General features: G+C 40.0%; 1 protein-coding gene across 10 annotated transcripts in view; it reads right to left on the bottom strand.

Moving 5' to 3' along the window:
* LOC127413792 (probable E3 ubiquitin-protein ligase HERC1) overlaps positions 1-16,598 on the bottom strand; it is an 88,171-nt gene that overhangs the window by 11,306 nt on the left and 60,267 nt on the right. For all 10 annotated transcript variants that reach the window (XM_051651247.1, XM_051651237.1, XM_051651216.1 and 7 more), the window contains 20 exons: positions 13,239-13,369; positions 12,862-13,073; positions 12,651-12,771; positions 12,376-12,522; positions 12,138-12,239; positions 11,850-12,023; positions 9,445-9,762; positions 9,244-9,309; positions 9,031-9,156; positions 8,799-8,937; positions 8,520-8,701; positions 7,918-8,073; positions 7,217-7,339; positions 6,145-6,247; positions 5,838-6,007; positions 5,579-5,717; positions 5,283-5,452; positions 4,996-5,165; positions 4,698-4,863; positions 4,467-4,543 (listed from right to left, as the gene is read on the bottom strand). In XM_051651247.1, the coding sequence (XP_051507207.1) occupies positions 4,467-4,543; positions 4,698-4,863; positions 4,996-5,165; positions 5,283-5,452; positions 5,579-5,717; positions 5,838-6,007; positions 6,145-6,247; positions 7,217-7,339; positions 7,918-8,073; positions 8,520-8,701; positions 8,799-8,937; positions 9,031-9,156; positions 9,244-9,309; positions 9,445-9,762; positions 11,850-12,023; positions 12,138-12,239; positions 12,376-12,522; positions 12,651-12,771; positions 12,862-13,073; positions 13,239-13,369 (2,992 nt within the window). The remainder of the gene's footprint in view (positions 1-4,466; positions 4,544-4,697; positions 4,864-4,995; positions 5,166-5,282; positions 5,453-5,578; positions 5,718-5,837; positions 6,008-6,144; positions 6,248-7,216; positions 7,340-7,917; positions 8,074-8,519; positions 8,702-8,798; positions 8,938-9,030; positions 9,157-9,243; positions 9,310-9,444; positions 9,763-11,849; positions 12,024-12,137; positions 12,240-12,375; positions 12,523-12,650; positions 12,772-12,861; positions 13,074-13,238; positions 13,370-16,598) is intronic.

Below are 16,598 nucleotides of genomic sequence, written 5' to 3' on the forward strand. Positions count from 1 at the left end.
AGACTGCTGTGCACTGGTGTTGATTTTAACAACCTGTCTGCGCTTAAATGCATGGAGTTTTCTCCGTTATCCTCTGTGCCCTCGCGTCTGGTGAAATCTGTGCTTTTTAATGCACGCTCTGTGAACAACAAGGCTGTGATTTTATCGGATATTATCACAAAGAAAAACTTGACCTTGTGTGCTTAACTGAAACTTGGCTCTGATGGACTTTTGTTTAATGAACTTAATCCTACAGGCTACGGGTTGTTTGATCTCCCGCAGCCCTCTGGGGGGGATCATTGTGCTGCATAATCAACAATACAACATAAGTCCCATGGCTATTCCCCAGTTTAATTCTTTTGAATGTCTCATTCTGAGTGTCCCTGCACCCTTCACTACTGCCATAGTCTACAGGCCTTCTAAGACAAATGTAGATTTTTTTTTATCAGAGTTTGCAGATCTACTGTCTATGCTGTGCCTCAAGTTTGAGAGAACTCTTATCCTGGGGGACTTTAACATCCATATTGACATAAAAGACTCTGTAATGACTTTTTGTCCTTACTGGAGTGCTTTGATTTGAACCAGCTTGTGAACTGTGCTCCACTTAATAAAGGTCACACATTAGACCTTGTGATTGCAAATGGATTGTTTGTGTCTCAGTTTTCCACAGCTGATTTAGGGCTGTCAAACCATTTGGCTATCTTTTTTAATATGGAACTCCCACACACTAACATTTCCTCTTCTCGCTCTGTAAATTATCGCAAATGGAAATTTATTGATCTCTCTGATTTCGCTGACTTTACTGACTCTTCTTTAAGTTGTTTTTCTCCATCTGACCCTCTGGAGGACAACATTTCTATGTTAAATACAATTCTCTTGTCTGGCTTGGACTCATTTGCTCCTATGAAATCACAGTCTGTCTCGTTTGTACGTTCCGCTCCTTGGTATAACGATGAGCTGCGCTCTATGAAGGCAGCTTGTCGCAAAATGGAGCGAAGGTGGCGTCTCTCTGGCCTGAACGTACAGCACCAGGCTTGGAAAGACCACTTGCATGAATATAAGGCAGAAATTGTATCCGCCAGGTCATGTTATTTTTCTCAGATAATTGTCAATAATCAAAGAAATCACAAACAACTGTTTCATACCATTAACAAATTGCTCATATGTAACAGTTCCTCTATTGTGCCTGCTTCAACTCACCTTTGTAATAGATTTCTTGACTTTTTCAGCACCAAGATTGACAATGCTCGTAAATGCATTCTTAATACTCCTGTCTCATCTGCTTCTCCTCTTAGTATTTCTTATTTCTCTGGCACCTCTTTCTCAAATTTCTCCTCACTTAACCTGGTTTCTCTTGGTAATGAGGTATCACAAATGAAAGCTGCCACTTCCATAGTTGATCCTATTCCAACTTGTTTGTTTAAATCAAGTTTCGCCTCTTTGTGTCCTGTTGTCTTGAGTATAATAAATGACTCCCTGTGCACTGGTGTTGTGCCAGCAGCATTTAAAATGGCTGCTGTAAGCCCTGTACCTAAAAAGACTAACTTGGACTTGGACAATCTTACAATTTTTTGTCCCATTTCTAATCTTCCCTTCCTTGCAAAAATTTTAGAACAAACTGTGGCTTCTCAATTATACACTCATCTCACTGTAAACAATCTTTTTGAGCCCCTTCAATCTGGCTTTCGCAAACTCCACAGCACTGAAATGGCATTAGTTAAGGTCACAAATGACTTGTTAATAGCTTTGGACTCTGGCTGTCTTTCAATTCTGATCCTTCTTTTTCTCAGTGCCACTTTTGACACAGTAGATCATTCTCTTTTACTCACTCGTCTTGAGACAGTCTTTGGTGTTACTGATACTGTATTAAACTGGTTCAAGTCTTATCTCTCAGATCGTCGGCAGTTTGTTTCCTTGGGTGGATGTAGGTCCAAAGTTGGTTTGGTTAAATGTGGTGTTCCTCAGTGATTGATTTTGGGCCCCTTTTTAGCATTTACATGTTTCCCCTTGGTCAGCTCTTAAGATCTCTTGGTCTTAATTATCATTTTTACGCAGATGACACCCAGATTTACATCCATTCAAAACCTGGTGATTGTGTGGCTGTCGCCTTTCTTGTACAATGTATTACTAAGATAAAAAAATGGATGTCTCTAAATTTTCTTTGTCTCAACAGTGACAAGACAAGAGGTTATGCTCATTGGTTCACCCCACCAGCTTCATAAAGCTGGTTCTTTAGCCTTAAATATGGATGGCTCTGCTCTGGAGTTTCAAACAAAATTGAAAAATTCGGGGGTGATATTTGATGCAAATGTAACATTTGATCCTCATGTCAAGAATACTGTTAAAACATCATTCTTCCATCTCAGAAACATTGCAAGACTGCGCCCCATGTTATCTTTCTCAGTGGCTGAAAAACTGATCAATACTTTTGTATTTTCTCGTATTGATTATTGCAATGCTTTACTTGTTGGGGTCTCTAAATCTAGCTTAAATAAGTTGCAGTTTGTGCAAAACTCTGCTGCTAGAATCTTGACTAAGACCAGGACAAGTGATCACATCACTCCTATTTTGGAGTCCTTGCACTGGCTCCCTGTCAAGTTTTGTGTAGACTTTTACATTCTCATGCTTACCTACAAGGCTTTGCATGGTTTGGCCCCTCAATACTTTTCTGAACTTTTAACCCCCTACACTCCAATTCGTGATCTCCGCTCCTCCGAATCTATTTTTTTAGCTGTTCCTCCTACTCATCTACATTTTATGGGTGACAGGGCATTTTCATCTACTGACACACAAATCATGGCTAGGATTAACAGTGATTGAATCGGCATGCACTTCACTTCTACCGGTCGACATTGATTTAGAAAAATTTTATTTATTGAAACATGAATTCAAATTCAAATTACACTTCAAACGAAACAAAAATATGATCAAAATAATGAAGGGGTCAAAAAAAAAAAAAAAAAAAAAACATACCAAATCCAAAGATTTTACTCTCTCCTTCCACCAGCCCCTTTTGCAGTGACTTAAACATAATAAAATAAATAATAATAATAATTGAAAAAAATAAATCATGACCTCTAGAAAATTTAACACAAATCTAAATTTTTTGATTCAACAAACGGTTTCAACAGTGATCGTCAAGGACATTATTTGATGTTCTGTACTTTTAGAATTTTGACATGAACTTTATTACCACCTGCTGTTGAAATCTCCAAACTGCAAATGCAGGAATTTGGACTTTTCGCTGAGTTAAGAGGTGGTATTGAAACGTCTTAGCGCAACGACCAAATTCTTATGAAAATAGCAAATTGCGCTTTGAGCCACTTCATTTACATACAATACACCCAGTTTGCAAGCCTACACCCACAATAGCGCAAACACTCCCATCCATGCCCATTTGTGCTTTGCACTGACACGAAAATTGTGCTTAGAATTAGCGCTCTCACGAAAATTGGATAAGTTGTTGCTCACGGTTGTAGCGCATTGCGCTGCGCTTTGCGCACTCACGAGCCCGGAATATTTCAGTTATATAATATCCCTTTCGCTTAAATATGAAAGAAATTCTCTTGCAGCTAATGTTGTCAGTTATACAGGGGACATTCATACTAGAAACATTACGAAAATAACATTTTTACTAAGGATATTTTATTAGTTTTTCATTATGTCACATTTTAGCTTTTTAGCAATCCATTAATTAAATCAATAAATATGATATATTGCATATATTATTTTTTGTTAAAAGTAAAAAAAAAAATGTATTGCATAATTTGTACTATTTACAGGTATTTACAATGATTTGTTGAACACGTGCAAAAAACGGAAAAGCCTCTAACACACCCAGCATTTCTGTAAAGAGCTTCTTTAAATCAATGCATATTAACAAGAGAAACTTGAACGGCTTTCTCATATGTGCTATGCCTGATTACATATATATATATATATATATTTTTATTTTTTATTTTTTTATTTATCAACAACTAACTGTAAAGAACATAAAGGGTATTAAAAGAGACATTATTCAATGACAGATCGGTCACGTGCATCTCGTTTATGGACACACGGAACAACTTTTACTCTCAACATGCAGTGAAGGATCTCTGTGCTGAATTTCTTCGCACTATACTACACAATTACTGGTGAGTGAAATCTAAACATTTACCAGCCAGTTGCCAAATATATACTATATATTTTAGTCGCATAGCAAAATTTGGTTGCAAATGCGAGTGATTTCCTCTCACTGTAGTGGAGGGTTGCGCATACTCTACACAATAAAATATTTTAGAGCAGAGTAAACTAGAAAAATTATATTCACTATAGAACTTGCCATTATTTTTGAGATTTTATTAGTTTCCATGACTTTTCCAGGCCTGGATAACACAATTAAAAAACTGATATTTCCAGGTTTTCCATGACAGTGTGAACCCTGTTGTATAAAAGCACCAATACATAGCAATAAAAAGAGCAGACAACATTCAGCTAGCTCTCACCTGTCTCTGTTGTAGCCCACCTCTGCAGCAGCATTGGGAGAAGGGATAAGAAGATCCACCACTCCTGTCTCCAGCTCCTACAGACAGTGACATGTCTCAATCAGACACTTCCTCACTTCAGTTCAAGAACATTTCTCTCAAATACCCTCCTCATTCTTCATGAGTTCCATGACTTGCATGTAATTTTGCACTGAGAACTGATTAAATGCATCGCTGTTAGGATTATCGTACCTGGCACATCTCTGTGATTGTGTCATCAAACACCCCTCCTGCATCGTCTGCTCCCTCTCCCACAAGCTTGACTTTCCAGGCTCGCGATGGCAGCCTCAGGTCAGATGCATTCAATTTTACAACCTGCCTGGCGATCTGCACAAAGATGGGCTTACACTTCCTACCTCTGGAAGAAAAGGAGGTAAGTAAATGATTACCAGCACTGAAGGTGTTCTTACAGTATATGCTACCTGTAATGTTATAAAAAATAGTGAGGTAAAGATTCAGTGTTCTGGTTCTTATTCTGCAAATGACTGACCGTGTGGAGATTCTTTTGACTGTGATCTGTGGGCCGTAATTCTTCCCTTGCACCATAGTTTTACCAATGGAGCGCACCATGGGCAGTGTGTAAACTCTAGGGGCCAGCAGGGGCCTCAGCTGACCTTGGACTATACCCCACGTTCCAGCATTATAGCGCGATGTGCAGCTCTGAACCAGAAGATACATCATAATTGTACTATCAAAAATAAATGTTCATGGAACTGTAGGATTTGTGTCAAACAGACATCAGCTAAACTGATGTAAACCTAAAATGTTTGTGTATACCTGGTTGTTGGGGCTGAGGTTGAGCAGTCTCCATGAAGAGTACATGAGGTCAGAGAAGTGGTAGAGCAGGCGTAGTCTGGCTCTCAGAGCCTCCATACTGATCTCTCTTAGGCCACTGTACTGAGGAGGCACACACATGGGCAAGCCCAGCTGCAGAGGCACTGACGAACCTGAGGATATAAACACATCCAGTCTCAATGACACTAATGACTGGAATCAGGCTTGCAGCTTGTGTGATCAGTGAGGCCAGGGTCGTAAAAATTAGCATAAGTAGGCATGTGTGTAGCTGTTTGGACCTGGAGCACGTGGCGGTACAGGTGTTGCGGTCCATGCTGCGCTGTGGCAGCGACCTGCAGAGATCTGCTGGATATTTTTGCCTTGTAAAGTGCTGATAAGTGTTGGCTCTCTGACATGGTTGGTGTGGCCCAAGCCAAGCTACAAACACACAAATTGTTTAATTCCCATGGTATTGCTTATAAAATCTATAAAAACCATGAAAGATGGGAAACATATTTGGCTTGTTGTCTGCAAAACTGACTAAAATTCCACACAGACCTGACCCTCTGAGTTGCTCCCCCAAGCGTAAACATCTCCAGTTGAAGAGACTGCAAGTGTATGCTCTGCCCCAACAGCCACATCATCTATGAACATGCCCATCAGAGCAGGGACCTGCTGAGGCCGGTTATGATTTCGTGCTCGGCCCTCCGGCAGACCAATCAAACGATCTATCACATCAGTGCAGAAATCAGCAAAATAATTTATTTTTCTAACAATTGTAAGAAATATTAGACTAGTTTTCACATTCTATGAGCAAACTGTTTCTATAAGTGTAAATCTGTGTCCATTTGTGTGCATGGTTTACCCTGGCCAAACGTGAAGACATTTCCATCTTTGGTTAAAGCAACGGAGAACTGGGTCCCACACGCCACCTTCTTTATTCCAATTCCACAAAGGACATCCACTTTCTGTAAAACAAGCACACAGACACTTTTGGAAAAGACCAGGAGTAGTTTTGAGTGTGTGATAGATGTACTAAAGTCCAGATCAATTAAAAATTAGAATTTTGTGTCTTTCAGTCCGTGTGTATGCAGGTGTTCTCCTAAAAGTTGACAAAATAAACTTGTAGCAGATATACAGCACTGTGCAAACATGGAAGAGATATGTATAATGAGGATATTTTCAAAAATAATGGCCTGAATAATTTTTTTTTGTCAATTCAGTTCATACAAAGTGCAGTAAACAGTAAACAATAAAACTAAATAAATATTTGATATTGCACCAGGTTGTTGGCAGATAGGATGTTCCAAGCTTCTTGGAGAATTTGCCACAGTTCTTCTATCTATTTAGTCTGTCTCAATTGCTTCTGTCTCTTTATGTAATCCCAGATTGACTCGATGTTCAGTGGGGGCTCTGTGGGGGTCATGCCATCTGTTGCAGGGCTCCATGTTCTACTTCTATTCTTTTCTATTTTTAATGGAATGTTTGGGAATCTAAAATTGACATTACCAATTAACACTCAAGCAGAATATATAAAATAACCATCTTAAGACAAATTATTTTTAAAACATCTTATGTGTCTATGGCTTTTGCACAGTACTGTACATGTTAAAAATTAACAGTCTCTTCCTGGACAACAAACCAAAATTACTGATGACTTATACTGCACTCATGAGAATGTCCCTCGCCTGCCTATACACCTGCCTATGACTAGCAATAGTAAGTAATAAATCATGTTCATGAATGTGACTTCAACTAAAGGCTAATGGTTATTTAAAAAGGGACAAGTCCTTTGATATGTCCCGCCCCCATATCCTGCTTTAATAGGAAATACATCAGAAAAGAAAACTGTGCTTATGAAGCTATTAAATGTGGTCTTCAAGCATTATGTATCTTGTGTACGAGTGTCCTCACAGAGGTGTGTCAGTTGTTGTCACCTGTGGAGATGATTTGGCTGTGGAGTTTCCCAGTCCCAGTTTGCCATAGTCTCCATCTCCAAAAGCCCAAACTGTCATTCCATCAGAAGATACTGCCAGAGTGTGATTCAGCCCGCATGCAACCTAAAAACATACATGCATAGACATGTTTAAATGAAAATAAACATTGGATACATGTACAGTACTATGCAAAAGTCTTAGGCACATAAGATGTTTCACAAAAACATTTGTCTTATGATGGTTATCTTCAAGCTTTAGTGTGTCAATAGGAAATATAAATGTTAGACTCCCAAACATTCCTTTTGCAAATAGAAAAGAATGGAAGAACAGGGAGCCCTGCAACAGATGGCATGACCCCCACTGAACATCGAGTCATTCTGGGATTACATGAAGAGACAGAAGCAATTGAGACAGCCTAAATAGATAGAAGAACTGTGGCGAATTCTCCGAGAAGTTTGGAACATCCTGTCTGCCAACAAACAGGTACCTATGAGAACTGGTGCTGTTTTGAAGGCAAAGGTGGTAACACCAAATACTGATTTAGCTTTTTATGTTTACTGGAATTTGTATGATGTTAACTGATAAATTAAAACTATTTATGGCATTATTTCTGAAGACATCCTCACTATGCAACAAGTTGAAAAAGACTTTTGCACAGTACTGTATATATATCTGCGAAGTGTGACTGTATTCAGATGTACCTGGCCGACCAGGTGACCCTCAAGAGCACCGACTCTCTCTGGCAGCTTTTTGTTAGAGGTGTTTCCAAGCCCAAGTCTTCCATAGTCTCCATTGCCAAAGGAGAAGAGCTTTCCATCTGCAGTGACCACCGCCGAGTGCTTAAAGCCACACGACATCTGCACACAATAATATTGCATTAGACAAACTCTTATCACACATACCTTAGATCAGTCTTTTGCTTCAGGTCCCAGATTATAAATTGTACAATCAAGTGGAATTTGAGAAAGTGACATCAAGTGAAAAGTACTGAAATTACCACCAGCTGTATGCATTTTCAGCCTAACACATGGAACAAACACTGGACTAACTATTGTATTAGTAGTATTAGTCATATGTGACAAATCAATTAAGTCTGCTCAGACACATATCCACTGAAAACAACAACAAAAGATGGTGATATATGGTTAAGTTGCTTTTTATTATTAGTTTTTTCCTGCAGTCCACAGCCATACCTACAGACCCGTGACCCATGTTTGGGTGTGTACATGTAAGTGCGAGTAATTAAGAAGTGGAAGAATAAGCAATAATGTGAAATGCAGTATGTTAAAGGTGTGTTTCTGACCTGCACCACCTCCTCCCCCTGCAGCGCCTCTATCTGTCGTGGTCTGCGTTGTCTGTCACTATTGCCGTGGCCCAGTTTTCCATAATCTCCATCTCCCCAGCTGAACACCTCTCCACTTTCAGTCAGTGCCATCGAATGGCCATCAGACCCACATGATGTTACAAGTTGGGTCACTACAAATCCTAAAAAAAACATTTGTTTACACTGCTGTTAATAATGCTGTGTATAATGAAAATATTTTTGAATTTTTAAGTACTTTATAGTTAAATTGTTGCATGCCTTGCAGAGCTGATATGACAGTGAGGACATGCAGATCGTCTGAATTTCCTTGTCCGAGGCGGCCATAACTGCCCTCTCCACATGCAGACACCGTTCCATTTGCCTGGATCACAAAGGTGCAGTTCTGCCCACAAACAACCTGACAATAAAAAAATAAAAATCAACCACATAAAATACAAAAGCGTGGAATAATAGTAAGAGTATTGGTATGTGTTTTTTTGTAGATGCATACTTGCTGGGCCTGAGAAAATGAGGAAGCAAGAGTTGGCACCAGAATGTTGCGTCCGGCCTCTGCGAGCTGCCCGTGCCTGCCAGCACCCCATAAAAATACATCACACTTCCCTCCTAGGTGCCAGTCCTTTAAGACACAAAGAAAACTGTATTTTGTATTTTGAATAGTGACCATGTATTTGTATGTTTTCTAGTGTTAAGTCTTTTCTCTCACCTCTGGTCTGGACGTGGCCCACGACATGATCTGTTCATCCATCCCAGACATCCACTTGCTGTTATCCTGTGTTTACCACAAAAATAAAGAGGACACTCTGTCACATAAGCATCAGATATACACTGAAATATTTAAAAATACTGTGACCAACATAATAAATACAGTTTGTCCCTAATAAATCTCAGTGGTTCTCTTTCTCACCATAAGCAGTGCCAGTTTGTCCTTGGCCGCAGGCTCTAGGTCTGGGACTATGAAAGACTCTGGGAAAGTGTGTCCTCGTGCGAGAGCCTCAGCTGTTTTGACGGTGGTGGAGAAGCAGTGCAGCCAAGCCCACTCACTGGTGGCCCAGGAGCTGTTGGAGGGGGAAGAGGAGGAGCCAGGCTCAAGTGGGCAGTGGGCCAGGTGAGGTGGGACAGGAGGGTGACAGAGCAGAGCATCCAGCTGTAGACCCACCGCCAGAGATGCCAGACACTGCATGTATGGACTGTGGACGAGCTGCTCTCCGCAAACCACATGAGGCTGAAACACACAAAATAAACATTGTAAGAGAGATTGGAAATTACCTAAATAAGCAAACTCGCTCAATGTGCTGCTTTTTTATTTTAACATGAGCACTACTTACTAAACTGATATCATAGCATTAATAAAGGCTGGATTACACTACACGACTTTACCACCGATTTTATCAACGCATTCTAATCAGGCTGACTTTGTGCTCGTCGGCTCCACTCTTCAGATTCTGAGCCAGTTGCAACTGACAGATTTCACAGAATACTGTGTATTATACAGTTAGTTCCGGTCCTTGAATCTGATTAGACGAGAGGCGTTCCAAGAGCGCTGATAGCTCAGAAGATCAGCACTGGGGACGCTTTACTGTTTGTATGACTCCACTTGTGTTCGTGGCATTCCAAATGTGTAAGCTAGATGTGTGAATTTTCATTCATCCCTGTGAAATTAAAGATCTGAGCCAGCAGGTGGCAACAAAACACCGTCTTGTGTGTGTTATGAACGAGTTTAGCTGACGTTGATGAACTGCATTGTCAGTCAGTGCGAGTTTCTTTGAAGTCATCCGGAATTGTCTCTCACTCCATGATCACTCGGATTACTACTACACAACAGCTAAGAAATAGATAAACTTACAGTTTCAGCATTACTGCCGATCACAGCTGAGAGTTGTGTCAGATGGATTAAACAAACACACTCGGGGTGCCTTCCTTATACCCAAGTTTCTGAGTAAGGAAAAGACTTTCAACATGGTGGAGAAGAAAATGCTTCGTGACAGTGTCAAAATAAGAGTTCCCCAAGAAATGTAAAAGAATGAAACTGGCGTCCTCCATGTTTTCTCTCTGAAAACAAAACACCTGAACGTGAGTGAAATAGGATAGGAGTGGATTACTACCACACTACAGCTGAGAAATAGAGTTAAACTAACTGCAGCTTTACTGTTCATCACCGCAACAGACTCAGGTAATCACATGCTCAGTCGCGCACACGCGCTCTCTCTCTCTCTCATAAACACACATCCTTGTTTCTCCAATAACTTGTTAGAAACAGCTCAAGCTGTCATTACTAGTTTTAAAGTGTAGTTTCTGAATTAGTAATGGAGGCTTGGGCGCATTTTTTGAACTAGCAGATCCATGGTGTAAGAAAGCTCCACACAAAAGAGCACTTTTTATGGGACAGTTCTTAGTTTTTCCCTACTTAATTATTTACTTGTTCGTTAAGCTGTTGTATATAAGCAATATCACACTCGCAATCATTCTGTATTGTCCATCTATCAGCACAATTACCTGCCGCACGAGGCTGCAGCACTCTTGCTCATGTGATATTGCTTTAGTATATGATGTGTACAGACTCCGATTTCTTACCCTCAGACTATGATTCCATTTAGTCAGATTATATCAAATGTTTGATATTTTAGAGCCGTTTTTAGAGGAAATCTAGTTCCTCTAGTTTTCGACTCTGTGACCAGTCAATATAAAAAGCGTGCGGGGCCACAAAGCTTAAGAAATGGATATGCGAACAAGCGCTTGAAGAATAGCTTTGATTTGGATGACAAGGGTACTGCGTGTTTCTGAGTGAGTTTGTTGTGTTCGGATCAACTTGACAATTGGGTAGTGTTTGATCCTCAGTCATTTGGTGTGTGATGCCCAGCTTTTTCTATAGTCATTAACATAGTCTATAAGTATATATAATATTGTGGTGATGGGGGCATTGCCGAGCGACGTCTGTGGAGAGTGAGGCCGGGAGAGTGAGTACGGTAAGGACTGACACCTGTGGGAAATCACTGCTAACAGCTGTTTTGTGTTTGCAGTGAGAGCGGAGAGGGATTTAAAGGGAAATCCAGACCGCCGGAGGGGAGAGAGAGAGAGTCGAGCTTGAAGCTGTGCGTGTGTGCTGAAAAGCAAATATTTGAGTGGGTGCTTATAGCTGAAAAGCGATCTTTTCTGTTAATAGAAGTTTGACGTTGGAATGTTCAACTGGCACCCTTTTCCTCTTTACATGACTGAACGAACCTGTTACAAATACCCAGTATTTATATCTTTTTAGATTTTAAAAGTGAAGTAGTGTATCCAGCCTTAACAGTTGTGTGCGTACACGTGTACCTTCTCATATGTGTACTGCTCCTGAAGCATGATGGGAAGTCTCTCCAGGAAAGCCCTCATGCATGGAGCCATATTCAGTCCCATAACACCCTGTTTCTTCAGCGCTGTGCGGCAGGTTGCTAGCACATGACTGGTTGCCATGAGCTCTGCTGAGCAATTAACAACCAGTACATCCTACAGAAAAAATACGGACTTCAGTAAGCAACATCTCTTCTAGATATTTACTCAAATTCCTCATCAAAATGAATGACAAATCAACTCAAATTTAAACATTCAGGATTCTTTTACCTTTGAGCGGTTGGAGCAGACAGCCACACCTATGTCAGGAATCCAAACAGTGTTGTGAATAGCTCCTGATCCAGCAACTACTGTTTGCAGCACTGATCCATCCTACATGCATACACAAAAACAAAACACATTTATTTTCATGAAAACACTGTTGATTCTTCACAGTTGGCTGGATTGTGAATTAGCCTGTATGTTTATAAAGTGTGTGAGTGTGTGTGTGTGTGTGACAGACACTGACCCGTAATGACCAGATGTTCAAAAGTCCGCCAACCCCCCCAGACACCAGAGCCAACCCATCTGGACTAAAAGCTACTGTCCGAACAGGAGTCATATGACCCCGCAGCTGGAGCACACACTTTGCTCCTTCACACCGCTGTGGGTCCAGCTAGAGAGAGACCAGGGAAGACTCATAAACACAAACATATTATCTCCAATAGTCTTAAAATGGCTGAGGAGCACAGCTAACCTGGGATAATTCAGAGGTATTTAAATGCTGAGAAATTGGTATTTTACCATAAATTTGGACTTGGATTCTGATTCCCACCATGCAACAGGGCAGGCAGTGCTGGACTGGGAGTATGATGAAGGGTCCTCTGGTACTGTCCACACTGATACCAGACCATTCTGACAACATCTACAAGACATAAAAATGTTTAGACAAAAAAGCCTAATTGCATCATAGCATTTTCCCATGTGTAATTGTGTGCACTATGTTTGGACATACGTGGCAAACATTTTGAGAGGTTTGGGTCCTTCACCAGGCAGGTTGCACCAGGCAACAGCATTGACAACAGCAGGGTGGGTGATACTCTGCAGACATGTCCAACTTTGGCCCAAATCCGTCCCCGATCCTGTCCATAGACGCACAATCTCCTCTTTGGCACAGCTTATCAACACTTGCCCACCTGGAGCCCAGCGCAATGAAGTGATGCTTTCCTACAGAAAAAAAAAACAAAGAATTGACATTCAATGGATCAATGAAAGCATGCTTAAGTAGTTTTTCACATAGATTATGTGCCTTAATGTGTGAAACCATAGTTATGTATCTGTTTATATGTGTGCATGTGTCAGTCTATATGAATATTAATCATGATGACTAACCTTGTGGGCATCAATAACCATCACAGATCCTTTTTCTAAAGGCTCTTTAGAGCCAATCAGAAGCCTTCCATCAGCATATCCAACAGCAAAGGGGCGGTCCTCACTGTACCATGCAATTTGCATCACAGCCACTGTAGAGAACAGTAACAGACAATGATGACAAAGTGAAAAAGTTTCTTAAAGTAGCCTTAGACCCATTTTATACCTGTATTAAAGATTAGTTCACTCAAAAATGAAAATTCTCTCATCGTTTACTCAGTCTCATGCCATCCCAGATGTTTATGACAAACACAGATTTTTAAAGGAATATTTCAGCTCTGTTGGTCCTCACAATGCAAGTGAATGGATACCAAAATTCTGAAGCTTCAAAAGCACATAAATGCACCATAAAAGTAATTCAAATGAATCCAGTGGTGAAATCCATATCTTCAGAAGTGATATAAGTGTGGGTGAGAAAAAGATCAATAAATCTTTTCAATTTTTTTTTAAATATAAATCTCCACTTTCAACTTTTTTTGTGTAGATTCTCTCCCCTTTTTCCCCACAATTCCCAATGTGCTCTAGGTCCTCGTGGTGCATAGTGACTTGCCTCAATCCAGGTGGCGGAGGTAGAATCTGAATCTGAGACTGTCAATCTGCGCATCTTATCATGTGGCTTGTTGAGCATGTTAACGCGGAGACCTAGCGCGTGTGGAGGCTTCACGCTATCCCCCGTGGCATCCACGCACAAATCATCACGCGCCCAACCGAGAGGAAGAACCACATTATAGCGACTACGAGGAGGTTAACCCAACGTGACTCTACCCACCCTAGCAACTGGGCCAGTTGGTTGCTAAGGAAGCCTGACTGCAGTCACTCCGCACGCACTGGATTTGAACTTGCGACTCCAGATGTGGTAGTCAGCGCTGCTTCTTTTGTTTTTGGTGATTCACATTCTTTGTTCATATTAGAGTTGGGGCACTCGAGTTCAAACTCGGACTCGAGTCCGAGTCACGAGTCCAATTTGAATGGACTTGGACTTGTCATGGACTCGGATGCATTTTTACTTGGATTCGAGCCTTTCGGACTTGGGATTTTTTTCTGAGTCCATGGCACTTGTGATGCAATGAAAAACAAACAAACAAACAAACAAAAAAATTACATAACATAGGGTGACCATACGTCCTCTTTTCCCCAGACATGTCTTCTTTTTAAGACCTGAAAAAAGCGTTCGGATGGGATTTCAAAATTGCCTCCAAATGTCTGGGATTTGTCTATGTCTTCATATTGATGTGCTCTCTACAGTTAGTCCTATCATACATTATGTGTATTTGATACTGCGCATCAGTTTTCACACACATACTGTATGTCCATACGTGTGATTATTCTGACTGAGAGCAGCAGTGCGCACTCTTTCAAAGTACTTTTTTAACTCTCGCCCACGTGCCCGTGCTGTATGCTTGTGCGGGAAAGAGATCACCATTCGCCAGACATTACAGAAATATCAATAATGTATGTACACTTTAAAAAGTTCCCCAACTCTGCAAATTATTAAATAGAACACATTTTATCAGACTCACGCTTACTACGCAAAATCATTTCTAACTGAAAATGTTGACTATATCGAGACAAAATCAAATTTACTATGTATCAGGGACATTTAAACTAATATGACGGATGAAATAGACCATGATGGAAATTGTATAACTCAGTCCGTCACATATTTGTAGCGCAACCTCTGTGTGTTACCTGGAAAGCTGGCACTTGTGTTTCAATGGCAAAAAAGTCAGAAAATACAATGAAAAACACAAGTGAGGGAAGAAGTCTCTATTCACCTATTATCCTTACTAAATATAATGTGAAAAGAACGAAACGTCAGCCCAAGGTGAGTTTGTCAAAAATTTGATCTTGACTTTAGGGAAGTAGGCTACACCTGGACACAGCAGGAGGACTGAAAAGTGTGTAGTACTGTAGTATATAAATATTTTTTTTTAATGGTATCTGATCTTTTCTGTTTTTATTTTATGTTGTTGTATTTGATTTTATCTGCATTATTAAATGTTTTAATATTACCATTTATTATATTTATTAAACACATTAAATGTATTTAATTACATTAAATGTATTTCACCCATAATTTTAGATAAAACAAAACTAAATTGAATGGACAAATTGAAAATGAAGTAGAAATAAAAACTAAATTAAAATCGAAATAACAACAACTCTGGTTGTAATAACTAACACAGCTTTCATTTTCTTTAGTCTATGTTTGAGTGGAGGGGAAAAAGCAACAAATAACTGAAATGTCAACAGAACTCAACAAGCAGTGTGTTGAAGGACAGTTTTGTCTTCATACACCTAAAGCAAATGCTTTCATTCTGAAACCACTTTGAAATTTGTTCAGCAGGATACTAATCATTTGTTTTTTGCATTTATATCGACAAATTGTTTTTCTTAGTTGTGAAGGTTAAAATAAGCTTAAAATATTGATGTTGAGTTTATGGTTACAATTTTAATTCAGATTCTTGAACAGATTCATTTGGACTCAGACTCGGCCTGTTACGGACTCGGTCTTGAGTCCGACTCGGCCCCTTTTGGACTTGGACTCGACTCGATTGTTTAAAGACTCAGACTAATGTGGACTCGAACCCAACACTAGTTCATATCGCCACCTACTGGGCAAGGAGGAGAATTTAATGAAAAATGACTTAAATATTCATCTGTTTCTCACCCAGACTTATCATATCACCTTTGAAGATATAGATTTAACAACCGAAGTCTTATGGATTACTTTTATGGTGACTTTATGTGTTTGTATTGGGAGGACCTACAGAGCTGAAATATTCCTCTAAAAATCTTTAAAAAAAACCAAAAAAAACAAACAATCATTTATTTCCAGGAGAAGAAAGGAAGTCATACCCATTTGGGATGGCATGAGGGTGAGTAAACGATGAGAGAATTTTCATTTTTAGGTGAACTATCCCTTTAAGATGCGTCTTGGGTGATCCGATCAAATGTGGTCAGGAGAGACACCGCTGTTTACACCTAGTCGCTCAAATGTGTTTCCTGTAACCACTTGTGTTCGGATTCCATGGGAGGGTCCCTGATTTCATGACAACATTCATGAATCACTATGTCAATGTGTTGCTGCATGATAATAAAACCGCTTAAAAGTCATAAAAGACAGAGAAAGCATGATTAAAATGGCACACTGTTTCTCCCACATGTGGCTGTAATTTTATCAAAGGACGAAACATTCGAGCAGAATTTGCATTATTTTTAATATGTTCCTGTATTAACTGAGCTTTAGATGTGTGTGCTTGACATCTGTGTCTCTGCATGTTGATATCAGACACACTGAAGGTGTTCCATGAAGTTCTC

The sequence above is a fragment of the Myxocyprinus asiaticus genome, chromosome 2 (genome assembly GCF_019703515.2).
Source record: "Myxocyprinus asiaticus isolate MX2 ecotype Aquarium Trade chromosome 2, UBuf_Myxa_2, whole genome shotgun sequence".
Classification (NCBI taxonomy): Eukaryota; Metazoa; Chordata; class Actinopteri; order Cypriniformes; family Catostomidae; genus Myxocyprinus; species Myxocyprinus asiaticus.